The 26,564-nt window shown below is 52.8% G+C and overlaps 1 protein-coding gene across 2 annotated transcripts in view; it reads left to right on the top strand.

Annotated features, from left to right (window-relative positions):
• Positions 1-26,149, top strand: part of CDK12 (cyclin dependent kinase 12) — a 29,939-nt gene extending 3,790 nt beyond the window's left edge. The window contains exons 2-14 of one of the 2 annotated variants that reach the window (XM_040087131.1): positions 3,392-4,273; positions 8,565-8,741; positions 9,698-9,837; positions 10,315-10,485; positions 11,628-11,817; positions 12,299-12,355; positions 12,858-12,959; positions 14,823-14,900; positions 16,119-16,235; positions 16,938-17,069; positions 18,126-18,343; positions 21,395-21,829; positions 24,311-26,149. In XM_040087131.1, the coding sequence (XP_039943065.1) occupies positions 3,392-4,273; positions 8,565-8,741; positions 9,698-9,837; positions 10,315-10,485; positions 11,628-11,817; positions 12,299-12,355; positions 12,858-12,959; positions 14,823-14,900; positions 16,119-16,235; positions 16,938-17,069; positions 18,126-18,343; positions 21,395-21,829; positions 24,311-25,017 (3,406 nt within the window). In that variant the 3' untranslated portion in view covers positions 25,018-26,149. Of the gene's footprint in view, positions 1-3,391; positions 4,274-8,564; positions 8,742-9,697; positions 9,838-10,314; positions 10,486-11,627; positions 11,818-12,298; positions 12,356-12,857; positions 12,960-14,822; positions 14,901-16,118; positions 16,236-16,937; positions 17,070-18,125; positions 18,344-21,394; positions 21,830-22,622; positions 23,198-24,310 lie in introns of those variants that run through there. The other variant, XM_040087132.2, reaches the window with a different exon arrangement.
• Positions 26,150-26,564: the final 415 nt, after the last annotated feature.

Genomic DNA, 26,564 nt, shown 5'->3' with positions numbered 1-26,564 from the left:
TTTTTCTTAGTGCATTCTGTGTTTTCCTTTCATCTCCATGTCCAAAACACATCGTTAGGGAACTGCACCCATGTGCTGTGCTGATTGGAGAAAATCCAGAGCGTTTGCGTTTCCAGCGGCTGTGGAAAACAACCCACTTCCCATTGAGGGGGAAACGAGGATGATTTGGTCAGAGGGGAAATAACAGATGTGCTTTGCCATTCTGTGTAGCAACTGTTGTCACTGCAGCTAAAACAGGGAGATGGAGTTCCAGAGTCCCTCAGCGTGCTGGAGGTGGGATGCACTCAGTGCTCACGGATGGTGAGGTGTGAGCGTGCACGTGCTGGGTCCTTGCAGCCATGACAGGTTTGCTAATTCAGAAATAAGAATTAAAACGTGTTTCCTGAGAAGTCGGGGCAGTCAGGCTTCCCAGATGCTCTTTCCTGCTTTATCCTTAACTCTGTGTTGTTTAGGTTAGATACTGAACTACCTGTAGGTGATTCTGGGTGGGTGATAGGGAATTGTGTGGATGTCACCTGCTGTCACCTGTTAACCATGGCCACCTCAGCATGGAAGGTTCTAGCATTCCCTTCTCCAAAGACCATCCCAATCTTCTGGTTGTGTCACTTAGATAAATCTCATGGTCCTTTTTAATTTGGATTTTTTGAAGCCATTGTTTCTTTGTTAATTCACAGCTGTCACAGTCAGTATCTTTTATTTCTGTTCTCCAGTTCCGGAGGGACAGCGGGGTGGGTTTTAATCCCAGAACATTTTTATCCAGAAAGAGGAAGGACTGTGAGGCTGAGTTGCCCCTCATCCATCCTGGATAACCTTGACAAAGCAAGTAAGGTGTGGAACGTTACAGCAAGGCTTAACAAATTAAGGGTGGAAGGGGTAAAAGTGCTATGAAGTGGCTGCAGGTAAAGCCACAAAAAAATCATTCCAGAGGATGGAAATTATTTCATTCCAGAGGATGGAAATTATTTCCTTCCAGAGGCAAAACCTGCCTGTGCATCTTCTGTTTATTGCCTTTTTCTTTTTTTTAATTGCCTGTTTATTTGAGCTAGTCAGTGATAGAAGGCCCCTCAGCAGGGGCTGTGTTGGTGTTTTTGGGGCTGGGGATGGGAGGTGAGGTTTGCTGTGCTGGTGGTGGTGGAGCTGGGAGAGCAGGAAGCTTTCTGGATGTGGGGCCTTTTTCAGGTCTCACAGAGCAGCTGTGAACACCAGCCTGGAAAATGGGCTTGGAAAGAGCAGTTGTTTGTAGGGGATTGTTGTTAGTGAAGGGAAGAAGGGTGAGTGGTGCCTGTGGAGTGAAGAGGAACGGCTGGGTTTATTCCTGGTGGAACAGAGCGCTGTGGATATTTGCTGCTGGAAGGTCAGGGAGTCATTCCAGCCCTGGGAAGTGCTGGTTCTGTGCTGCAGCAACCCCTGTAAGAGAGTCTGACCGTTCCCCCATGTCCCCACCCTCACCTGTCCCGGTCCAGGCAGGTGTCCCTGGTGGCTGCTCCGAAATTAGCGCCGTTAAATGAGGTAAAACTGGACTTTTGGAGAAGTTCGCTTGGGATCTGTTGAGTGATCTGGTTTGATTGCTCTGCATCCAGGTGGATTAAATCCCTGTGAGGGTGGTGAGGCCCTGGCACGGGGTGTCCAGAGCAGCTGTGGCTGTTCCTGGATCCCTGGGAATGTCCAAGGCCAGGCTGGATGGGGCTTGGAGCACACTGGGATAATGGGAGGTGTCCCTGTCATAGCAGGGGTGGCACTGGATGAGCTCTGAGGCCTTTTCCAACCCGAACCATTCCACGATTCCATGAATTGGAGTAATCATGGGGCAGGATGGAAGGCAGGGAGCTGGAAAAAGGGCATTGGCAGCACCTTGAACAGTCCATCCTGGATGAATTGCACTGGAGAATTGTTAACCCCAAAACCGTTTGTGGTTGCAGTAGGTGACATCCTACAGGATTCACTGGGAATGTTTTCCATAGCCTGCAAATGTCTTGGAGCTGCTGAGGAGGTAACTGCTCTCGTGGTGACAGCTGAGCTGCAGCCCAGACTGCCACTTCACTGAGCAGAAACCTTGGGAAAAGAGGTGATCCCGAGGCGGATTCCCATGGCACAACAGTGTGTGACTGCAGATCCTGCATTTTTCTCCTGCTTTTAGATTTATTTTGCAAGTCTAAAGGTAAAGACTCACCTACAGCCCTTTGACCACCGTCAGCATGAGGCTTGGGGCTGTAATTCCAAGTGGGAGAGAGGAATGCTGATCCTTGGAGTAGGGACAGAACCCCACACCCCATGGGGAGACCCTGCAAGGTGCTGCTGCTTTTGGGACAGGAAATCCCCGTTGTTTCACTTCTCCAGTTTATTTTCCAAATGTTTATTGTCCTGGGGTAATATTAATTGTTGTTAATGATGTTCTGAGCATGGTTACAAGGGAGCCAGTGTTTGAACTGCTGCTGTTAAATGTGTTTTATAACTACTGTGGGACCGTTTTGAGGGAGTTCCTTGTTTTCCAAATTAGATGTGTCCTGAGTAATCAATCGTGGAGTGTCTGTTACAGTATTTGTAGGGTCCGAACTCAGAGTTTTTGCTTGTCCTGTTGCCATCAGAGCCCAGCACACCATTAAAGCCTCCTGCCTCACCCTGCCCGATCCTGCTTCCTCCTGGAGTGGAGGAAGCAGTTCTGGCTTATCAGGAATTTGATATGGGCGCTGCAAGTACCAGTTTCCACTTCCATTTTCGTGTTTATCTGGCTTCCCCATCAGTTTCCCCTCCCTCCTGATCAGGTTCGTGTCGGGGAAGCCCTGATGGTGTGAGGTGCTTCCTGCCTCGCTTCTCTCCCGGCACAGATTTACCGTGATTATTTCTGCGCAGGCAGAAATAATTTAGAGCCCATTCTTTGTACGGGAAAACCAAGACCGATAAAGTTAAAAATCTTCCTTCATCCACATCACACTGTGCAAATTTGAGTTCTGATAGCAGTGAAAGAACCAGAGGGTGCAAAACAAGCTTGAAGCGCCTGATTTCCTGCGGCAGCATTCCCGTGAGGGCGGTTGTGTTTTATCCATGGCTTTCTTTAAAGCTGCACATAATTCCTGTGAAAGATTCCTAAACCGCCAGCTCATTCCCTTCCCTCGAGTCTCCTGTTGAGTGCGTGAGCTGTGGTCTCCTCTTTCCCTCGGGGCTTGCCCAGCCTCGATCCTTCCCTTCTCTCCCGGTGTGACGGCGGGTCTGGTGCAGGGAGGGTGGGTGATGATGGTATAGAACCGCTCCTGACAGGCTCAGAAACTCCTTTCAGTAGCTTCAGTCTCTCCTGACGGGTGTTGTGGGCTCCCCGAGCTGACCCACAGCGGATCGCAGCCGTTGGTGAGTAGCTCAGAGGGTGAGAGAAGCTCCGTTTGGTTTCTCTCCGCAGGAAATCCGTGAAGTCCCGGAGCCGCAGTCCTGGCTATTCCAGACACTCATCTCACAGCAAGAAGCAGAGGTCTGGCTCCCGCAGTCGCCATTCCAGCATCTCCCCGACCAGGCTCCCGCTGAACTCCAGCCTCGGCGCGGAGCTCAGCAGGAAGAAGAAGGAGCGAGCGGCCGCGGCGGCCGCTGCGGCCAAGGTGGACGGGAAGGAGGCGAAAGGTTCCCCTGTTTTCCTGGCTAGGAAGGAGAACAGCTTGGCTGAACTGAAGGAGGCTGGGACGGAGTCTAAAAAAGTCACCAAAACCGTTAAATCCGAGAAACCCGCGGACGCGGAGCCGGTTCATTTACCGTACGCCAACGCGGAGCCCAAAGCCCCCGCGGAGACGCCGAAGTCCAAGGCGGAGGAGAACTCGGAGAGGAAACATCCCGTTCCGGTCAGGGATTCCAAACCCACGGGAACAAAAGACTCGAAGGCCGTCGCGGTGGCGGAGGACCTGGTATCTCCAAAGGAGACGGACGCAGCGGAGAAGGAGATTCCGCCTCCCCTGCCCGCCATCATCAAATCCCCCCCTCCTCCTCTGCCCACCACCACCCCTCCGCCTCCCACGCCGCCGCTGCCGCCGCTGCCGCCGTCGCCCGCCGCGCCGCCGCCGCCTCCAGCCCCGGCCGCTCCCGTTCAGGTCCCTCCTCCAGCCCCAACGTCTTTGCCATCTTCTTCCCACCCAAGGACGTCTACTTTATCCTCTCAGGTGAACTCCCAGTCCTCTGTCCAGGTGGCTACAAAAACCCAAGTGTCTGTGACGGCTGCTATCCCACACCTGAAAACTTCCACCTTGCCTCCGCTTCCGCTCCCCCCTATTTTAGTTGGGGAAGATGACTTGGATAGGTAAGGTCACGCCAGAGCGTCCCCTTTGCCTTTAAGAGCAAAGCCTTGAGTAAAGAGGGGGTTTTCTGGGGGGGTTGAGTTTTACAGTTATGAGTTTTTATCCTGCTCGTGTAAAGGAGTTACCCCGGGGCTGTTCCAGGCCTTGGCCCTGCCAGGTTTGTGTGGAGAGTTTTATCATCTCGTGCAGGTTGGTGCCTCTTACCTCTGTGGGAAACGAGAGGTTTGGCTGCTGCTTGGTGAAGGTTTCACATCAACTCCTTGCTCGTGTTTATTACGGGGATGGGACGTGGATCTGGGATTTTTGCCTCTCTTTGTGTTGGAGCTGTTCGCACACTTACTTTAAGATTACTTTGTTGTTGTTTGCTTAATTCTTTAGGAACTTGTACTCAAAGAACAGGAAAAAGCTTAACAATTCAAATACAAGAACACAAACCAGAGCTTTTTCTGTTCCAGGTTCACCAGCCACACAGGCCATGCCCACGTGTAAAAACCAGCATTGGTTTAACTTGAGTGTTGTCTTAATTCTGGAGTAATTGATACAATCCTTTCTTGCTTGAGAAAGCAATATCATTGTTTGCTTGAAAAAGTTTAAAAATGAGTGAAACTGCACCTGCTTCACCTTTATTTCCTGATCATTTCTGATCAAAACGTGCAGACTTGGCTCTGTCCTGTCATTGCAGCCCTGGCTGGGCTGGGGGTGGTTGTGATGAACTTGTCTGAAAACTCCACTCTGGGGGTTTCTTCTGGTGAGAAGAAAGGAGCAGAATATCCAGAATGGAGTAGAGAAAAAAACAAACACCAAACAAATATTTGGGTTTTTTCTTTCTTTTTCTAGCTGTTAGTATGTTGCAGTGCTGTTAACTTAAGATCATCAGCGATACTTTTTTTTTTTTTTAATTTGATCTGCTTAGCCTGTAGTTCCTAAAAACTCCTGTATCCTCCCAGCCATCACTAAGGATGGGATTGGGGTGCTGGGATCGGGGAGTAAAGCACATTTTTAGTGACCAGTGTGGTATCCCACAGTTCTGGCTCGATACAATCACGCTGTGGTGGCCGTGTTACGTATCCTGAATAATTGGATTTATTCTCCTGTGTGATTCCGGTATTGATGGCAATCAGGGAAATGTTCTCACTGCCTCCAACCTGAAAGTGAGGCTGGTGTGTGTTTGGTGCCCTCCCTGAGCTGTGTGGTGTTGTTCAGCAAATATTACTGCTTTTGCATGTCTCTGTGCCGAGCAGGAGCTTTGAGCTGCCTGCTGATTTTTCCCAGCCCAAATGCCAGGCAAAGCAAACCCTGATGCAGTGTTTCCTCCTTTCCAATCCCAGAAGTTGTCCTGACAATTTCTATTTTATTTTTTTTTCAACCACTCACACCCAGGGCTTGCTTTTTTTTTTTTTTTTTTTTTTTTTTTTTTACCACCCAAGTGTGGCTTAACTCTGTAAAAGTGTTTTATCCCTGACCTCGAGGCTGGGGCGATGAGGGTGATGCTGGGGCTCAGTAAACGGCTCTGTGTGACTTTTTCCCAATAAAAGGATGGGAAATCCCACTTGTTTTGCTGAGTCTGGTAGCCCTGACTGTGCAGAATCTCACCCTTCCCCAGCTGCCTTCGTTTTTATGAGCAAAAACTCTCTGAACTGGACTTTTGTCCTCGCTGAGCCTGGGGAACGTTCCAGCCCCAAGCCCGTGGCGAATGCAGGGTTGGAAATTCGGCTTTGAAGTGTCCAGGGACAGAACACACCTCGTTCAAGTGGAGACTCTTCATCCTCTCCAGAATTACCACCTCCTGCAACGCTTTTAGGCCTGGGTGATTCACCAGGAGAGGAGGAAAAGCTGTTCAGGAGGAATTTTTACAAACTTTGGCCCGGTTTGATGCGGAGCTTGTGCAGCTTCCTGGGAGCACAGCACTCACCTGGCTGCCGGCGTCCCCGCTTGGTTTTTGGGGACCGGCGTCCCCGCTTGGTTTTTGGGGGGCTGGCGTCCCCGCTTGGTTTTTGGGGGGCTGGCGTCCCCGCTTGGTTTTTGGGGGGCTGGCATCCCTGCTTGGTTTTTGGGGGGCTGGCGTCCCCGCTTGGTTTTTGGGGGGCTGGCATCCCTGCTTGGTTTTTGGGGGCTGGCGTCCCCGCTTGGTTTTTGGGGGGCTGGCATCCCTGCTTGGTTTTTGGGGGCTGGCGTCCCTGCTTGGTTTTTGGGGGCTGGCGTCCCTGCTTGGTTTTTGGGGGCTGGCGTCCCCGCTTGGTTTTTGGGGGCTGGCATCCCTGCTTGGTTTTGGGGTGGCATTCCCGCTTGGTTTTTGGGGCTGGCATCCCCACTGGCATTTTTTGGGGGCCGGCGTCCCCGCTTGGTTTTTGGGGCCAGCGTCCCCGCTTGGTTTTTGGGGCCGGCATCCCCGCTTGGTTTTTGGGGGCCGGCGTCCCCGCTTGATTTTTTAGAGGCTGGCGTCCCCGCTTGGTTTTTGGGGGCTGGCATCCCTGCTTGGTTTTTTAGAGGCTGGCATCCCTGCTTGGTTTTTTAGAGGCTGGCATCCCTGCTTGGTTTTTTAGAGGCTGGCATCCCTGCTTGGTTTTTTAGAGGCTGGCATCCCCACTTGGTTTTTGGGATGGCATCCCTGCTTGGTTTTTTAGGGGCTGGCATCCCCACTTGGTTTTTGGGATGGCATCCCTGCTTGGTTTTTTAGGGGCTGGCATCTCTGCTTGGTTTTTTAGAGGCTGGCATCCTCGCTTGGTTTTGGGGCTGGCATCCCCACTTGGTTTTGGGGTGGCATCCCCGCTGGTTTTGGGGTGGCATTCCCCACTTGGTTTTGGGGTGGCGTCCCCGCTGGTTTTGGGGTGGCATCCCCGCTGGTTTTGGGGTGGCGTCCCCGCTGGTTTTGGGGTGGCGTCCCCGCTGGTTTTGGGGTGGCATCCCCCGTGGTTCAGAGGAGAGGAGGAAAGGAGCTCCAAGGAGCCTTTGTTGTGTTCTTGGTTCGCTCTTGTCCTTTTTCTCTGAGGGCTCTGTTTGATTTCCTCCCCCTGGAGACCAGCCCAGGTGTCCTGGGGGAACTGAGCTTAGAGGAACCCAGTGCTGACATGCAAATAGAGAACTGAACAGATAAAAGGCAAGAAAATGGGATTTTTTTTTTTTTTTTTTTTTTTTGGTAAAAAGGCAAGAGCTGAGCGCTGCAGGTTCACTCTCCAGACACACCTTTGCCCTTCTCACCATGGTCTTACAAAGAAGTTGTTTTTGAGGGGTGTCTGGACAAAAGGATTGAGTCTTTTTGTGGTTTAGTGGTAAATGTGGCAGTGTTCATGGGTTTTCAGCCTTTTCCAGCCTTAACAATTCCGTGTGATTCTCTGTAGCTATTTGAACACGATCATTCTGCTCCTAAGGATTTGGCTGTCAGTGAGGGGAGAGTTTCAGCCCATCTGCCTCTCCCATTTCTGGTGGTTTTTCTCTTCCACCTTCCTTAAGTAGATTTCACAAAAGATTGTCGCGCAGATTAGGCAACGTCTAATAAAATAATTAGGAAAACGACCTACTTCCATCAGTTCATTTATTCTGAAGTGTTAGACTTGATGGTACAAACACCAAACCTTCTCCCTGCTCTAAAAACAGACCTGGGAAGGGCTGTTTGGAGCTCTTAAATTATTTCTTCTTTTCCTGGCGAGGCAGAGATTTGCATGGAGAATTCGTGACTACTCCAGCCTAGGAATTCTCCTCGCTGAATACATGAAAGAGAAAGTAGGTTCTGCTCATGCAGCTCCTGCCAGCCTAAACCAAACTCCTGATGCCCTTGGTAATTGGATGGAAAAAAATCAACTTTTGGTTCCTGGGCGGCATTTGGGAGTTAAAGCCACGCTCCAGTCCTTGCTGAGAGGTTAAAAGTTTCTCGTGGAGGAAGGTTGAACTCCGGGTCTGTATTTATAGTGGTCCTCACCAAGTCAAGCGCTTTAATTTCATGGTGACAAGTGGAGTAAATAGAGGAAGTAAAGGTCAGAAAGTGGGTGCTGGCTGATGCCCTGAGCTGCCTCACAGGAAACTCCCAATTACTGGTACTGCTTTGTGCAAACTGAGCGAGTTCCAGCGCAGACCTGTGTTCATTCCCCCACGTGCTCCACTCCGACACTTTTCTCTCCTGGTGTGTTAGCGTTATAAATTTAAAGCCGTTTCGTTTTACATTTGGCTCTGCCGAATTCTCGACACTCAAACCTCACGCTGCCAACCGGAGCTGTTGTCCTGCAGTAGCTTTTGTTGTTTGTTTTGTTTGTTTAACCGGCTCTGACTTTTGTGTTGTATTAACTTTTCGGAGTTTAGTCCAAAAGAGATTCTTCCTCCAAAACCTGTGAAGAAAGACAGAGAGCAGAGACCACGACACTTACTCACGGACCTCCCGCTCCCCCCAGAGCTCCCTGGGGGGGACCCATCTCCTCCCGACTCCCCAGAACCAAAGGCAGTCACACCACCTCAGCAACCCTTCAAAAAGAGACCAAAGTAAGGCTGACTGCTTTTTAAATTTTATTTTTAACTTTAATCTTTGAGTTTCTTGGGTCCTCGGGACTGGTTTGAGAGTGTTGTGCTGAGGGAAGTGAGATGAGGGGGAAAACAAGTTCCTATTTCTGTATTATTCAGTGTAATGACTGATTTCCTGTGGGTTGTTTCACGGTTGGGCCCTCAGCTAAAGGCAGCTTGCCCCATTTATTTGAGAATTAATGGCAGAAGTTGCTGGAGTGTGCCATCTCCAATCTTCAGCCGCACCTACCCCAGAAGCTCTTTTCTCTTTGATTTAGCTGGGATAAACATGGATGAGCATCTCTGTGTAAAGCTCTTGTTGCTTTCAGAAGTTGTTTGCTCCAAATGGGAGATTTGGGTTCTTCGTGATGGAAGTGTTGGCCCTGGAGCTGCCCAGAGCAGCTGTGGCTGTCCCTGCATCCCTGGAAGTGCCCCAGGCCAGGCTGGATGGGATTGGAGCAGCCTGGGACGGTGAAAGCTGTCCCTGCCCATGGCAGGGGGTGGCACTGGATCATATTTCGTGTCCCTTCCAACCCAGACCACTCTGGGATTCCACAATTCTATGTGCATTCACAACTTCCCCCGATAACGAATAGAGGCGGTTGTTGAGGGAGCAAAAATCTCCGGATGTTTCGTACAGAGTGTTTTAAATAAAAATCAAACATCCAGCATCCTGCAAAACATCCCAGATGTTCATTTTTTTTTTTTGTCCTGCTCTAGCGTGATAATGCCATCCAGGAAAATATTTCCGTCCAGCGGTGCCTGTAGTGGGATTCTACAACAAAAATACGTTAAACTGAACATTTCCAGTTCTCAGAGTGCAAAGCCAACGTGCCTGAGCTTTCCTTTTGGGTTTTAGGGATGAACACATTTTAGGGGGGCTGTTTTTGTTTGTGGGATGACGCTGAGGCATCTCACCGAGTTGTTGCATCCCGCAGAATCTGTTGTCCTCGCTACGGGGAGAGGAGACAGACGGAGAGCGACTGGGGCAAGCGCTGCGTGGACAAGTTCGACATCATCGGGATAATCGGAGAAGGGACCTACGGGCAGGTGTACAAAGCCAAGGACAAGGACACAGGTGAGGGTGGCTCCAGGTAAATGCCACGTCGGGGGTGTGCTGTGCTCCCTGCAGTGCTGCTCCTCAGTGACCTGCAGGACCAAAGGCATGGGATCAGCTCTTCCATGAGGCGTTTTCCAGAAAGGGGCAGGAGAGCAGGAGCTCTGCGATGTTGATTTCGGTGCCCGGGTTCCTGCTCTGCTGGCGGGATCCCGTGCCCTGGGGTGTGGTTTGATGCCTGCTGGGGAGATTGAGACGGCTGCTTTTTAAAATTGTCAGACTTCGTTGCAGCAGAGCTTAGGAAATTCCGGGGTAAATGGAATTCCGTTTCTGCTGCAGCAGGTTAGGGAAAGCACAAAGAGCTCCTAGCAGAGCGATTTAAAACGAGCTGGGAGGTAACTAAAGCAGCTTCTGCTGTCCCTTGGTGGGCGTTCTCACTGCTCCCAGCTTCCCTGGGAGTGCAGGTGAGCAGGCTGTGAGCCCGCTGTGCCCCGGCAGGTGAGCTGGTGGCTCTGAAGAAGGTGCGCCTGGACAACGAGAAGGAGGGATTCCCCATCACGGCCATCCGCGAGATCAAAATCCTGCGGCAGCTCATCCACCGCAGCGTCGTCAACATGAAGGAGATCGTCACGGACAAGCAAGATGCACTGGATTTCAAGAAGGACAAAGGTACGGGTGGCTGTCAGGGGTTCACACCTCAGGTGTGATGCGGCGTGGGTTTCTTCGCTTTTCTGGGATTGAGACGCGGTTTTTGTGTTGGGGTTCGGCGTTTGTTAGTTCTTGCCTGTAGCGCGGCCTCAGGAGTTGGGAGCTCTAGCTAGCAAGGTGGAAAATGGATCTTTGTGACTTTCCAAGGTCTTCTTTAAAGTATAAACTCTCCGAAACTGAGATGATACCTCTATTATTTATACTTTTAACCCAATAAGTGGCTGCCCAATGTCTGCAGCGGGGATCTTTTTCAACCAATTAGGAAAAAAACACCAAAAACAGTGAAGAAGAAGGACTTGGCCAACCCCCCAAATCCTCCATCTTGCCCCATTTATGTTGCTGTGTATTAAAATCCAAGTTCCCAGGGTTTGCACAGTGCAGCCCCTTGGTTTAGTGTAAAGCTGGGCTCTGGGGTAGGTTTGCTTCTGCGTGTTCCTCCTGCGGTTCCAGCGAGGTTGGGTCTGGCCCTGGCCTCACCTCAAAGGACAGATTCCAGCTGGATCAAAGCATGGTTGCATTCCTGCAGAGTCACAGGAGAGCAGTCTTTAGGAAAAAAAACCCAAAAAACCCCAGCTCTTTGCAGGGTCACTTTTAACACTGATTAGTGGCAACAAATTTAACTAATAGTGTGAAAAGTTCTTTGTCCTCAGTCACTGTGGGAAAAGAGAATTCCAGCATCCCACTGGCTCTTGTCTGGGACCTTCTCTTCCAGGAGAGAGAAGGGAGCAACCCAAACACGAGTTCAAACCATGCATGGCAGTGATCCTTCGGCAAACTCTCTAGTAAAAAAAAATTATCCAAGGCATGGAGGTAAACGTGGCCAGAACTTCAGAGGAATCTATGTTGAGTGTTGTTTAATTTCAAATGTCAGCTTGGTGAGGCTACTTTGTTGTTTTGGGGGTGTTTTTTTATCCCTTTTGGGGTAAAGGACACCCAGTAAAAAAAACAGCACAGGACTGTTAAAAAAAAAAAACAACAAAACCAACAACTCCAGCAGCATTGTGCACAATAAAGACTCTTTGAACAACTGCATCTCCTTTCATTCCTCCTCTTTTTAATGCCTCTCCTTTTGTTTCCAACCATTTCTCTGTTCCTTACCCCAGGTGCCTTTTACCTTGTGTTTGAGTACATGGACCATGACCTAATGGGGCTGCTAGAATCTGGCTTGGTGCATTTCTCAGAGGACCATATCAAGTCTTTCATGAAACAGTTAATGGAGGGGCTGGATTACTGTCACAAAAAGAATTTCCTGCATCGAGACATCAAGTGCTCCAACATCTTACTGAACAACAGGTAACCTTGGGCACGTCTCCAAGCTCTTTTCCCTGGGTTTAGCTGTGAGCACCCAGTGCTGTCCTCAGCTCGGGTGTGTGCACGAGGAGCAGGAGCTGTGAGAAGAATCTTGTCCGTAATTACAGCCAAATGTCTGAACATCCACCTAAAAAAATTCTCTGGGACGCTGACCTGTTGGGAAGGGTTTGTGATACAGATGGCACTGAATTTTTTGTGCTTTTTTTTTTTTGTTTGCTTTATAATTTGTATTTACTTGAAGCATTCTGTCAGAAGTGGGGAGTTAAGCCTGGAATATCCAGCAGTAATTCCTGCAAATGTTGCTTTGTGAGGTTTTTCTGCTGCAGGGGGGGTTTCCTCACCCTGTAACTGGGGTTTAAGTGGGAGTTGGGCTCTGATGGGTCCCTTACAGCTCAGTACATTCCATAATTCTCTGATTTAACTGTGATTTAAACCAGGGGATGTGGTTTTTTTTGTCTTTCAGTGGGCAGATCAAACTTGCAGACTTTGGGCTCGCCCGACTCTACAGCTCGGAGGAGAGGTGAGGAAGGGGAAAGGCTTCATCTGGGTGGGATGAGCTTCTTTATTCTTAGTTATCCACATAATCCCTCACTTGGGAGTCCTGACAAATTATTTCCAGTGGTATCATCCAGCTCCAGCTGTTGGACAAATACACTCCTGGCTGGTGTTAATAATTTTTTTGTTAGAAGAGCGGCACAGAAGGAGCCAAAACTTCTCTGCTCACCTTTGACCTGCCCTGGAGCAGGTTTTGCTCCAAGATCAGTCACCATTCAGTGGTGGCAGCCTGCTGAGGGTCTTTTCAGTCTTGGGGTACCTCCAGCAAGTCCTGATTCCTGTAAAATCCACGGTACCCCCTCAGCTGTTCTTAGCTCAGCCTGGTGCTCTGGAAGTGCAGACACTCGAAACCCCCCTGCTGCCACTGGCAGGTGTGAGTGCAGCTGGGAGATAAAAACGAGCAATTTTCAGCCTTTTATGGCTCTTGGGTTGAGTTTTTATTTGTGTTTTGTTTTTTAACTTTGCAGCCGTCCCTACACCAACAAAGTCATCACGTTGTGGTACCGACCCCCAGAGCTGCTGCTGGGCGAGGAGCGTTACACCCCTGCCATCGACGTGTGGAGCTGTGGGTGAGTCCTGCTCTGCTCCCCTGCCTCTGCTGCCGGCTCCTGAGCGTTCCCAGGGGAGCTGCTCCTGTGTTTGTGCTGCTTCCCACAGCTGGATGTGTCCCACTGACACACAGTGTGAGGGTGAGGCAGGATCACAGTGCTCAGCTCCTGAGCATTCCCTGAAGAGCTGCTCCTGTGTTTGTGCCAATTCCCACAGCTGGATGTGTCCCACTGACACACAGTGTGAGGGTGAGGCAGGATCACAGTGCTCAGCTCCTGAGCGTTCCCAGGGGAGCTGCTCCTGTGTTTGTGCCACTTCCCACAGCTGGATGTGTCCCACTGACACACACAGTGTGAGGGTGAGGCAGGATCACAGTGCTCAGCTCCTGAGCGTTCCCTGAAGAGCTGCTCCTGTGTTTGTGCCAATTCCCACAGCTGGATGTGTCCCACTGACACACAGTGTGAGGGTGAGGCAGGATCACAGTGCTCAGCTCCTGAGCGTTCCCAGGGGAGCTGCTCCTGCATTTGTGCTGCTTCCCACAGCTGGATGTGTCCCACTGACACACACAGTGTGAGGGTGAGGCAGGATCACAGTGCTCAGCTCCTGAGCGTTCCCAGGGGAGCTGCTCCTGTGTTTGTGCCAATTCCCACAGCTGGATGTGTCCCAGTGACACACACACAGTGTGAGGGTGAGGCAGGATCACAGTGCTCAGCTCCTGAGCGTTCCCAGAGGAGCTGCTCCTGTGTTTGTGCTGCTTCCCACCGCTGGATGTGTCCCAGTGACACACAGTGTGAGGGTGAGGCAGGAATCCTTCGCAGTGAGGGGCTGGGGTCTGTCCCCTCGTTAAAACCACTTTGGAAAAACTCCCAGGATGAGGTTTTCCTTGGTTTTGAGATGAGGGAGGGTAAAGAATAGAATTTCCTCTAAAATGCAAACCAACCTGATATTGATGTACTCTAGAGATATAAGAGGGGTGACACATTTGCCCTGTGCTGCTCAGTCCTTCAGTGTGCTTTTTAGAGAATTTCTCTCCAAACTCTTTAAGTTGCTGCTGATTTTTTTTTTTTTTCCCCCTCAGCTAAAACCTTTTTAAGTAGAGATTTCAGGTTCCAGGAAGTTTCAGTAGTACAGGAAGCCTGGGGAACAGGAGTCTGGGCAGTTCAGCCACAAAGATGGAACATTTTTCCAAGTGATTCAGAAGCAGAGACTGGAGGATTCAGCAGTAGAACTGAGGCTGGATTCCCCAGAGCGTGCACTTCCCACTGGGATGTTCCCAGCTAAACTTCAGCAGGGTTTATAACACAAAGAGGAGTTGGGGAAACCAGTAATTAATCCCAATTACTGACTGTGAGGCCCGGTTGCTGCTCAGTTCCTGTTCCACACGCGTGGGGTTATTCCCGTTCCAGCCAGGTGCCTGCATCCCCCAGCTACTTCTGGCCCTGATTCCTGGTGGCTTAAGGAGAGGTGTTGAGGGCTGCAGGGGTCAGAGGTGTTTCCTCTCTCCTCTCCTCCCCTCCCAGCTGTCCAGGAGCCGTGTGTGCACAAACCCAGCTCCTCTGCTGGCCCTCACAGCCACGGGCAGCTGGGGCGAGTTGAAAATCCAAACAAAAGCTGAAACGAATGAGAGCTGTGGCTCTTTTCTCTCGTTCACATTGACGCATCCTCCTTTCCCTGCAAAGAGTTAACGTGGCAGGGGCTTCCTGCAGGAGCAGCCACTTGCAGGAGGTGATTCCCAGGAGCCCAGGGCTGGGGACTCCGTACACACAGGTCACTTTGTCACTACAAGCCCCGATGCAAATCACCCTCCTCAGGCGAAGCTGCGTGGTTCAGACGCTCGTCCCCCAGGGTTTGGTGTCGTGACCTCTCGCTTTTCCTCCTTCCAGCTGTATCCTCGGGGAACTGTTTACAAAGAAGCCTATTTTTCAAGCCAATCTGGAACTGGCTCAGCTTGAATTAATCAGGTAAAGCTTTGCACACGCATGTCCGCGAGGGGAGGTGCTGCAGGAGCCGCTCGTGCTCGCAGGCAGCGAGTTCAGAGAGCCCCCCGTTGTTCTCTAACCTGCCTGGAGAACAGGGCCAGGAATTCCTGGGGATGCAGATGGGAATAGTCAGGTGTCCACGCCTCCATCAGGTGTGTGGCTGCTGATTTATGTGCCCTCAGTAAATTCCTGGGGATGCAGATGGGAATAGTCAGGTGTCCACGCCTCCATCAGGTGTGTGGCTGCTGATTTATGTGCCCTTTGCTGTTTGCTGAGTCCAAAAAATCACGAACCTGGCTTGCTTCTCACACTTGAGAGTTTTAATCCTGGAATGGTTTGGGATGGAAGGGACCTCCAAAGCCATCCAGTGGTGTCACACGCAGACAAGAGATTTTCGCAGAGGTCCTTCCGATCCAGCTCCCAGCTGAGAGAGCGGAGAGAAGAGAGAGCTCCTTTGTTTATTTCTTCCTTTTTATACATTTGTGGGTCCAGCAGAAGATTGGCTTTTTGGGGTTTCCACCCCTCAGCCTCAGTGGCCAGACCAATTGTCAGTTACAATTGTTTTCGGGTTCGAAATATGCAAACAAAGGACAGAGAATGAAAAACAAAGGATTTGTTAATGTTACATCTGTGGGAAAGGTAGAAAATTGCTCTTAATATTGTACAATGACTAAAAAGATCTGACTCCATTTAAGAAGATCAAAAGGCTCAGAAAAACCAGGGTAACACAGTGGCACCCCTGGCATGGGCAGGGACACCTTCCACCGTCCCAGGCTGCTCCAAGCCCTGTCCAGCCTGGCCTTGGACACTTCCAGGGGTGTAAAGTCCACAACCTCTCTGGGCAGCCTCTGCCAGGACCTCACCACCTTTACTGTAAAACCACTAAAATTTAGTGAGTCTGGAAAATACAAAGTAAGAAACGCTAAGATCTTCAAATTCAATAGCAAGCAAAAATAAAATTTCATTGTTTTGAGCGGTTTATAAACTCGAGCTCAACATTCCCCTCTCCCTAATACCTCCTTTTTTTTATTATTATTATTATTATTATTATTATTTAACCCCTCACCTGAGCTGTGCCCAGCCCTGGGTCATTCCTGCAGCGGGGTTGTTTTCGGGAAGGTGTTTTCCTGGGGGGTTGGTGTCTCTGTGCTCCTGCTGGGTGTATTTCCACCCGGCTGACTGTGCTCTCCTGCTCGCCAGCCGCCTCTGTGGGAGCCCCTGCCCGGCCGTGTGGCCAGACGTCATCAAGCTGCCCTACTTCAACACCATGAAGCCCAAGAAGCAATACCGGCGGCGCCTGCGCGAGGAGTTCTCCTTGTGAGTTCTCCTGGCCCCTCTCCAAACTCCTCCTGCGCCTCCAGAGAGCTGCCCTGGCGCTGGGGGCTGCCCTGGGAGCTCTCCTGGGAGTTTTCCGTGGAGTCTCCAGGGAGGTGTTGTCTGGGGCAGGCTCTGGTTGTGGGAGTTTTGTAAATGGCAAAAAATCGGAGTGGGGATGTCATGGAATGTCCTCAGCTGGAAGGAGATCGTCCAGTGCAGCTCCAGGCCCTGCACAGACACCCCAAAAAATCCTTCCAGTCGCTGCTTCCTCCGCTCCCAGCGCATGGAGCCGTGTCCTGGCTCTGGAGCAGCACCCGGGGGCAGCAGCCCTCAGCTCTGAGCTAATTGTGGAGTCATGGAACGTCCTGAGCTGGAAGGGACCCGCGGGATCATCAGAGTCCAGCTCCCAGCCCTGCACAGGCACCCCAAAAATCCCACTCTGTGCCTGAGAGCGTTGTCCAAATCCTCCTGGAGCTCTGGCAGCCTCGAGGCCGTGCCCATTCCTTGAGGAGCTATTCCAATGCCTGAGAACCCTCTGGGGGGAAAAAAAAAAAACCATTCCCAAAATCCAACCTAAACCTCCCAGGCCCAGCTCCAGCCACTCCCCACGCCCCATACCTGCCCTGCTGGACACAGCAATGACCTCTGGCTGCGTGGATCCCCCTTCCACGAGCTCATCCCCGTTTCCCACTGTCCCCACAGCATTCCCTCCTCTGCCCTGGACCTGCTGGACCACATGCTGACGCTGGACCCCGGCAAGCGCTGCACAGCAGAGCAGGCCCTGCACAGTGACTTCCTGAAGGACGTTGACCTCAGCAAAATGGCACCTCCAGAGTAAGTCCCAGCTGCCATCACCCCACTGTCGGCTTCGGGAAGGAGATAAGGTGGTGGTTTTCAGTCAAAATTAAAGATTTTTCGGGTTTTTCTCTCGGCTCTGCCCTTGTGTTTGGCCGTGTGGTTGAGGAAATGGGGGGTTTTTTGTGCCTGATAGCAGGCTGGGTTTATAAAGCCCGGTTTAATGGTTGTGAGATGCTCTAAAGCTCTGCTGGAAGATGTGCAGGAGTAGGTGTAGCACAGCGCTGTGTCTGGCCTGGAGAGCTGCTCAGGCCTCATTAAGGCCGTGTGTTAATTGACTGCCAGGGTTGAGCAGCGTCACTCAATTTTCTCCCACTCCCATCAAGCAGATGATAAAACTTTGCCCGCTCTGTGTGAAAATGCAGCCACAGCTTTTGAGATCCCTGCTTGCCTCAGCATTTCTCCAGGAAGGGCCTTTCCTAATGCTCCCAGAGCTTGTGCACTCGCTGGTTTTGTGTTTCCTGCAGTGAGATCCCGGTGTGCAGTAAATGATTTTCACACTGCTTTTCCTGGCTCTAGGACCTGCCCCTTCCTGGGATGTTCTGGCTGCAGTCAGGGATTGTGGAATCCCAGGATGGTTTGGGTTGAAAGGGACCTTAAAACTCATCCAGTCCCACCCCAGCCGTGGGCAGGGACATCTTTCACTATCCTGGGCTGCTCCAGCCTGGCCTTGGACACTTCCCAGCTTCTCTGGGAAATCCATTCCAGCCCTCCAGCACCCTCACAGGGAGGAATTTCTTCCCAATCTCCCTTCCTGAGTTCGTTTCTCCATCTGTAAAAGAGGAGCAACATCACATGGATCTACAAACTCTCATCATGGAATGGTTTGGGTGGGAAGGGACCTTAAATCCCACCCGGTGCCACCCCTGCCACGACCAGGGGACACCTCCCACCATCCCAGGCTGCTCCAAACCCCTTCTAACCTGACCTTTCCCCCTTCCAAGGATCCAGGGGCAGCCACAGCTCCTCTGGACACCACCACCTGTGTGTTTTGAGGATTCCCTGCCACGTTTTTCCCTGGTTTCTCTCTTGCAGCCTCCCCCACTGGCAGGATTGCCACGAGCTGTGGAGCAAGAAGCGCCGGCGGCAGCGGCAGAGCGGGATGGCCGTGGAGGAGCCTCCGGTATCAAAAGTTTCTCGGAAAGAAACTACCTCTGTTACAAGCACAGACACTGTGAAAAACAACAGCAGCAGTCCTGTGCCCCCCCAGCCTGCCCAGCTCAAAGCAGAGCCTGGTGCTGCAGATGCAGTAGGTCAGTGCCCACCTGGGTCTGGAAAAGGTTCCTTTCCTGGCTGTGGGAGGTTTGTGTCTGTTTTCAGGCCAGTCTGGTTGTTTCACCTCTAATCCTGCAGGAAGGGCGTTCCAGGCTCTTCTTGTCCTCGTTTCTTTTATTTATTTTATTTTTTTTTTTTCCCCTCTCTGCTGTGAAGACGCAGAAGGTTCTGTCTGGTCTTCAGAAGTCACTGATGAGCTGACTGTGAATTTGTTCTGAGCTGTGTTATTAGCTCTAAAAGAGGTTGAATGATGAAAGGAGTTGTTGAGTCACTTCAGCCCAGTGGAGGAACAAGTAGGAATCATGGGCTGGAAGGTGCAGCCATGTCCGGGGTGTGCAAATGAGCTGGAGTTTGATCTTGTTAGTACAATATATGAAAATTTAGGTGTGGGAAGTGCCGGGCTGGTGGGCAAAAGTGAACATTATTGCACTTTGCTGCAGAAAAGATCATCCAGACTGGCAGGACCTGGAGCTGTGCACTGCTCCGAGCAGTGACCACAGTCCTCCGTGTGTCCAAAGAATAGTTGGAGTGGAGAAATGTGGATTTCCACAGAGCTGCCCTGATTGTTCTGTAGGAGCCTTGCAGAAACCCAGGCAGGGGCTGAGGCTTCCTTTGTGTCCAATGCTGCGCTGACAAGTAACGAGGAAGACAGTTCTTGCTCCAGGGAATGCACAATCCATGTGTTCAGTGAAACATGGCAGATGGACAAAAGGTGGTGCTTGGATTAACAAACAGCTGGGAAGAGAATGTCCTGTTTCCATTGCCTGCCAGCCAGAGAAGCTCCAGTTTAAGCTGCTGAAACCAATCCCTCGCGCCCTTGATCCCAAAAAGTTCCAGCGTCGCTGTCGGTGTGAAGGGACACCCTTGTCACTTGTCACTGGGCTGCCAAGGGAGGTGATGCCACTCCCAGGGTGTATTTTAGGATAACCTGGATCCTTGCAGGTCAGGACAGAGCCCTGTGATCCCAGGCCAGCTCCCAGCAAGGAATTGCCTTCTGCTTGACCCAATTCCTTGTGCTGTGTCAGGGAACACGCCCTTCCTGCATCCCAAAGAGCAGCTCAGCCCCGTCCTGGGAAACCTTCGCGGTGCAGGAGGGAGTGATTTGTGTCCCTGGGGATTTTGGGAGGTGCCAAGCTGTGATTTCCCTGCTCGGGGCTTCCATTGCCATGCTCGTCATTGCCCCCTCCCCACCCCAGCCTGGTGCCCTTGGGCTCCCCCCGCTTCCCAAACCCTGGCATGGGGCAGTTTGGCAGCAGCCGGGTGCTCTGGGGAGGTGTGGGGGCAGCGCAGCAGCGGCTCCGTGGGTGCAGTGTGTGCGCAGAACCACGGGGTGCTGCTGCCGTGCCGCCGGAGCCGGGGCTGGCAACGCCGGCCCCGCGTCCCGAAATCCTCCTCACGGGGCATCCCCCGGCCTGGGGGCACGGGCAGGGGGGGGCTCGGTGCTGTGGGGCACAGAGAAGGGGTGCTCAGTGCTGTGGGGCACGGAGAAGGCGTGCTCAGTGCTGTGGGGCACGGAGAAGGGGTGCTCAGTGCTGTGGGGCACAGAGAAGGGGTGCTCAGTGCTGTGGGGTGTGGAGAAGGGGTGCTCAGTGCTGTGGGGCACAGAGAAGGGGTGCTCAGTGCTGTGGGGTGTGGAGAAGGGGTGCTCAGTGCTGTGGGGCACGGAGAAGGGGTGCTCAGTGCTGTGGGTGTGGAGAAGGGGTGCTCAGTGCTGTGGGGCACAGAGAAGGGGTGCTCAGTGCTGTGGGGCACGGAGAAGGGGTGCTCAGTGCTGTGGGGCACGGAGAAGGGGTGCTCAGTGCTGTGGGGCACGGAGAAGGGGTGCTCAGTGCTGTGGGGCACGGAGAAGGGGTGCTCAGTGCTGTGGGTGTGGAGAAGGGGTGCTCAGTGCTGTGGGTGTGGAGAAGGGGTGCTCAGTGCTGTGGGTGTGGAGAAGGGGTGCTCAGTGCTGTGGGGTGTGGAGAAGGGGTGCTCAGTGCTGTGGGGCGTGGAGAAGGGGTGCTCAGTGCTGTGGGGCGTGGAGAAGGGGTGCTCAGTGCTGTGGGGCGTGGAGAAGGGGTGCTCAGTGCTGTGGGGCGTGGAGAAGGGCTGCTCAGTGCTGTGGGGCGTGGAGAAGGGCTGCTCAGTGCTGTGGGGCACGGAGAAGGGGTGCTCAGTGCTGTGGGGCACAGAGGAGGGGTGCTCAGTGCTGTGGGGCACAGAGGAGGGGTGCTCAGTGCTGTGGGGCACAGAGGAGGGGTGCTCAGTGCTGTGGGGCACAGAGAAGGGGTGCTCAGTGCTGTGGGGTGTGGAGAAGGGGTGCTCAGTGCTGTGGGGCACAGAGGAGGGGTGCTCAGTGCTGTGGGATGTGGATCGTGGCTGTGGGACGTGGGGAGCCGGTGCTCCCGGCTATGGGACATGGAGAAGGGATGCTCCTTGCTGTCAGATGGGGTTCATGGCTCTAGGAAGTGGAAAAGGGGTTTTTTATTGCTGTGGGATGTGGATTACAGCTCTGGGACGTGGGGAAGGGCTGTTTGTGGCTGTGGGATGTGGGGAAGGGCTGTTCCTTGCTCTAAGATGTGGGGAAGGGCTGTTCATGGCTGTGGGACGTGGAGAAGGGCTGTTCCTTGCTCTAAGATGTGGGGAAGGGCTGTTCATGGCTGTGGGACGTGGAGAAGGGCTGTTCCTTGCTCTAAGATGTGGGGAAGGGCTGTTCATGGCTGTGGGACGTGGAGAAGGGCTGTTCCTTGCTCTAAGATGTGGATCATGGTCTTTGGGACATGGAGAAGGGCTGTTCCTTGCTCTAAGTTGTGGGGAAGGGCTGTTCCTTGCTCTGAGGTGTGGGGAAGGGCTGTTCATGGCTGTGGGACGTGGAGAAGGGCAGTTCCTTGCTGTGGGACATAGGGAAGGGCAGTTGCTTGCTGTGGGACATAGGGAAGGGCAGTTCCTTGCTGTGGGACATAGGGAAGGGCTGCTCCTTGCCTCGTGCAATGCCAGGCCCCCAATCCTCACCTCCCCGCTGGTGCTCTCCCCGTGTGTGTGCCCCGCAGGCCTGGGCGACATCACGCAGCAGCTGAACCAGAGCGAGCTGGCCGTGCTCCTGAACCTGCTGCAGAGCCAGACCGACCTGAGCGTGCCGCAGATGGCCCAGCTGCTCAACGTCCACTCCAACCCCGAGATGCAGCAGCAGCTGGAGGCTCTCAACCAGTCCATCACGGCCCTGACCGAGGCCACGGCGCGGCACCACGAGCCGGCGGCGGCGGAGGAAGCGGCGGAGGAGCCGCCGGCGGAGGTGCCGGAGGAGCGGCGGAGCCCGGAGGCGGGCGGCGCTCAGGGAGACATGCAGAACGTGCTGGCCGTTCTGCTGAGTCAGCTCGTGAAGAGCCAGGAGCCTGGGATAAACCTGGAGGAGAGCAACGGGGAGAAGAGCAGCGAGCAGCGGGGGCCCAGGAAAAGCCCGCCGAGGCATCCCGAGGAGAGCACAGGTAAATAAAAGAGCACCCGTAAGCGAGGAGAGACCCAGGCTGGGTCGAGCCGCCGGGAATGAGAGCTTGGAGCGGTGGGAAAGAGGCAGCAGGGGAGTGGATGGGAGGAGGGAAAGAAGGGGTAGGATGCGGTCGGACAGCGGGAGGAAAAAGCCTGATCCCCTCCCTGCGGTAAGTGCTGGACTGCTCAGGAGGTTGGAGAGCTGCAAACAGCTCAAAGAGGCGAATGTTACCCTAAAAAAATCTCCGCTGAGAGCGGGGCAGTGAAGGCGAATTGGAGGTTTTGGGGTTTGCCCAAAAATGCGAGGGGAGTTTGGAGGGGTCAGTTCTATCCTCGAACCTTCCCCCAGCAATCGGTTTGCACGTCCAGGGAGGGGGGGTTTTTTTGCACAGGATGCTGCTGCATCTCTGCGTTTTTTCCCGGCTCTTTTTCACCATCCCCTCCCTGGGCCTCTTTCAAAAATTAAAATAAATAAATCAACCTAAAGAGATGATTTTAAAGAGCTGAAATAACGGTGAGTGCTGAAGGGAGGGATAGTGGCAGCTGTGTAGGTAAAACCTGAGCACCCACAAACGCCCAGTTCTACCTGGAGCTGATTTTTGAGCCCTCAGCAGCTCCTGAATATGAACCAAAACCGCTGCTTCTTATAGTGAGACTTTAAAAAAAAAAAAACCCAAAAACCCCGCTTGTGTCAGCGAGCTCTCGGATTTCCTTTCCAAAGGTGAGTGTAAATGTCTCCATGTCTTTTTTTTTTGTTTTGTTTTGTTTCTGTTGATTTTTTGAATTTATTAGCAACAGCCTGTGACGACCTCACCAAATTGTAGAAGCGCCTCCTGAGTATGTCTCAGACTCTCCGGGGAGCCTGTTTTGGCCCGATCCCACCTCCTGCAATGTAGCTGAACGTGCTGTGTTCTCGTGCCTTCAACACCCGCCCACCACGAGCCAGTTGTGATCGTGCTTTTGGTTTTTGGTTTTTTTTTTTTTCTTTTTGGTTTTTTTTTTCCTCTTTTTTTTTTTTTCCCCCCTCTTCTTTTTTTTTTTTGTTGTTGTTGTTGCCCTAGTCCTGGACGATAACTAGGTTACTGTAGAGCAGATGGAATTCGATGCCGTTGTTCTCTGTTGATAATTCTTTGGAATGATTTGCTGTCCCCTCCCCAGATCAGCTTGGCTTTTACAAAATTTAACCTGAAGATTGTTTTTGGGGTTTTGTTTTATTTTTTTTTGGTTTTTTGTTTTGTTTTGTTTTGTTTTTTTTCCCATTGTTTTATTTTTCTGGATTTCGATACGATCTAGTTTTCAAAGTGGACTGACGGATACGGGTGGAGGGGTGGTCCTGGAAGACTACTGGTTTTCACAATAAAGTTTGACCTTTTTAATAACCAGTTTTGCCAATGTTTTGAGGATCTGATTCCAACGAGGTGTCCGTGGGCTCTTCCATCGCCTGTAATTCCCCCGTGGGGAAGAGGGAGAGAGAGGAGGCAGCTCAGGTGTGTTGCTCCAGAGGAGGCAGGGCTGGTTTTGGGAGTGGAGCAGGTTTGTGTCACCTGCAGGTTTGTGTCACCTCCCTGCAGCGGTGTCACCTGCAGGTTTGTGTCACCTCCCTGCAGCGGTGTCACCTGCAGGTTTGTGTCACCTCCCTGCAGCGGTGTCACCTGCAGGTTTGTGTCACCTCCCTGCAGCGGTGTCACCTGCAGGTTTGTGTCACCTCCCTGCAGCGGTGTCACCTGCAGGTTTGTGTCACCTGCAGCGGTGTCACCTGCAGCTCTGCTCCCTCTCCCACCTCCCAGGCTGGGGCAGAGCAGGGTGGGGCCGGGCCTGACGGACCTTTGTCCTTCCAGGAGGGAAACGAATCCTGATTTGGGAGGAAATCGGGGCTGAAGGGGCAGGGGGGAGGAAGCAGAAGGATTTTCTGGTGCTCAGGACAGTCTGTACCAATGTTTGGGGGGGACGAGCTTGTTTTGGACTCTGTTGCGAGGTCGGGGCTGGGGTGGCTGGGAGGGGCAGGAGCGGCTGCCCTGGGGGGCCGTGGGGGCTCTCAGGAGCTGCCAGCTGCCTGCTGGGCTCGGGTTTGCGTTTGTCCCATCCAGCACATCCCGGATGTGAGCGGCCCCCGGAGCCGGAGCCGCGTCCCTCCGGCACCGAGGGGAGCTGGGGCTGGCTCCACATCTGCCTCCCGCTCGGAGTCAGCCTTTGATCCGGGAGCAGGGATTCCCCGCGCGGGTGCCCAGGTGTTAGGACAGCTGTTGCCGGCGACTCGGGTGCGCGAGGGCCGGGGCGAAAGCGTTAACGAACATTGTTAATGAACGTTGATCTCCCAAGCCAGCGTTCAGACTCTCTCTCTCTCTCTCTCTCTTTCTCCCTCCGCCTCTTCCCAGAGCATCCCAGAGCGGGCGGCCTCGGCAGGGATTTGGTTTTGGTTTGCTTAGAAATGTCTTTGTGTCTGTTTGAAACGGTGTTTAAAGGAAATCACCCTTCCACAGCGTGTCCTCCCGGCATTGTCCCACCAGAGAAGAGACCCCCCGAGCCCCCCGGACCGCCGCCGCCTCCTCCCGTGCCCGAAGCGGATCTCTGCGGCGCAGCCCAGGAGTTGAACCCGGCCGTGACGGCTGCGCTGCTCCAGCTCCTTTCGCAGGCGGAGCCGGAGCCGCTCGGCCGCGCCGCGCAGGAGCCGCCAGCCCCGGAGTTCGGCCGCTCGCACCCCGCCAGGACTTACAGCGCCGACGGCTCCGAGGGGGCCTTCGGTGCCGAGGAGCTGGATGCGGGCCAGACTCTGCTAGAACCTTCTGCCCAAGCCTTGGGGAAAAGCAGCAGGACCTTCTTGGGCTCCGTGAGCCACCTCGGGGAGAGCAGCAGCTACCAGGGCACGGGCTCGGTGCAGTTCCCCGGGGACCAGGACCTGCGCTTCGCCAGAGTCCCCGTCGCCGTCCACTCGCTGGGGCAATCCTTCGCCAAATCCGAGGGCAGCAGCAGCGGCGGCAGCAGCAGCAACAACAACGTGCTGGTACATCCAGAGGCCAAAATGCAGAGCTACGGCGAGTTGGGGCCGGGAACGGCCGGCTCCAGTGGGGCAGGAACGGCTCACAGCTGGGGTGCCCCAACCCAGGCGCCGACTTCCTACGGGAAGACGTTCCGAGGGCCTGGCCGAGTGCCTCCACGGGGGGGCCGGGGCCGGGGGGTTCCCTACTGAGATTCCCCCTTGCCTCTCCTCCTTTTAGCCACAGGACTTTGATTTGGTTTTGGTTTTTTTGGTTGGTTTTTTTTTTTTAATTTTTTTTTTTTTTTTTTCTTTTGGCCAGAGCAAGGTCTCGTCCGCATTTCAGCTGCTGCAGAGCTCCTCGGGCATCCCTCCCTCGCTCGGGAGCTGCCAGAGGGTCCCCACTGGCTTCCCGTGCTTGGTTAGTGCACAAAAAATAATCCCAACCCCGCAGCAAACTGAGCCAGGAGGGGAGGGGATTGATGGAAAAGTAAGAGTGGAAGGAAGGAGGAATTTTTTTTATTTCTAAAATAATGCCGTTTCCCCAAGCTGGGCGCCAGAGTTTGCCAGTGGGACAGGGAGGGCTGGGGGAAGGCTGCCGCTTCCCAAAGCGGTCTCGTTGTTGCTGTTGTTGTTGTTCTGTTTGTTTTCCCCATTTCCTTAAGAAGAAACAGATGACGAGGGGAATTTATCGCCGCAGAGGCACCTGGCTGGGTTATCCCAGCAGTGGGATGTGACACTGGGTGTGTTCCGTTTTTTCTGATGTTGCTTTCTTTCCATGAAGCGTCCGGTTTTCCCTCTGCCCCGGGGCCAGTCCTGTCCCCTGCGACAGCAGCCTGAGCACGCTCATTTTTGGGAAGGGTCTCTGGGTGTTGCATCCCTCCTGCTGCAACTTGGCAGCGGGATTTTCTTCGGAATATTTTTTTTTTTTTCGGTCTTCATTTTCTTTTTTTTTTTTTTCTTTTACGAGCCGAGGAGAACACCTCCCTGAAAAACAGGGATCTCTGTCGCTTGTGACTTCCAGAGCACGCCGAGAATTTAAAAAAAAAAAAATAATAATAAAGGGAACAAAAAACCCCAACACCTGGCGGGATTTGCCGCCAGATGGGAGTGATTTGTCCCCGGGATCCTGGGCTGGTGCTGCCCATCCTGCCAAGGTCGGTGGCATCTCGGCCCTTCGAGGTTTTCCAGGTGTTCCCGTGTCATTTCCACGAGCGGATTTCTATTTTTGTTGTTGTCAAGGAAGTGTTTACGATGGATTTTTCTCCTCCCACAGACCCTTGCGCTGTTCATTTCAATGAGACTTAAAAAGAGGTGAATAAAACAAAGGTACCTATTTATCAGCTTTTTTTTTTTTTTTTTCTTTTTTTCCCCCCCCTCCTCCCTGAATAGGCCTTTCCTATGGAAAACATTTAATTTTAGAGCCGACAGTTCTGGAGCGTTACAGGGGAGGGGAATTTTGGGAGGGGGCCAAGAGACCTTGTTGCTACTAACAGGATTTAATTTCTTTTTTTATACAGAGAGATAAATTTAAATAAATTGCACCTGCACAAGGTGATGCTTTTCCACCTGGGGAGATCCTGCCTTACCCAGCTTTGCCGTGGGAGGAAGGAAGGGAGAGAAATTAAATATATAAGATATATTTTTGACTTTTGATTTGCTGGTGACGTGCAGGGACCGGCGGCTCCCGGCACTGAGCAGCGATGCTGTTTGCGGAATTCCCACTGGAAATTCGTAGGGTTTGGGATTTTTGTTGTTGC

This window comes from Hirundo rustica, chromosome 27 (genome assembly GCF_015227805.2).
Source record: "Hirundo rustica isolate bHirRus1 chromosome 27, bHirRus1.pri.v3, whole genome shotgun sequence".
NCBI lineage: Eukaryota > Metazoa > Chordata > Aves > Passeriformes > Hirundinidae > Hirundo > Hirundo rustica.
This window is presented reverse-complemented; position numbering and strand designations above follow the sequence as displayed.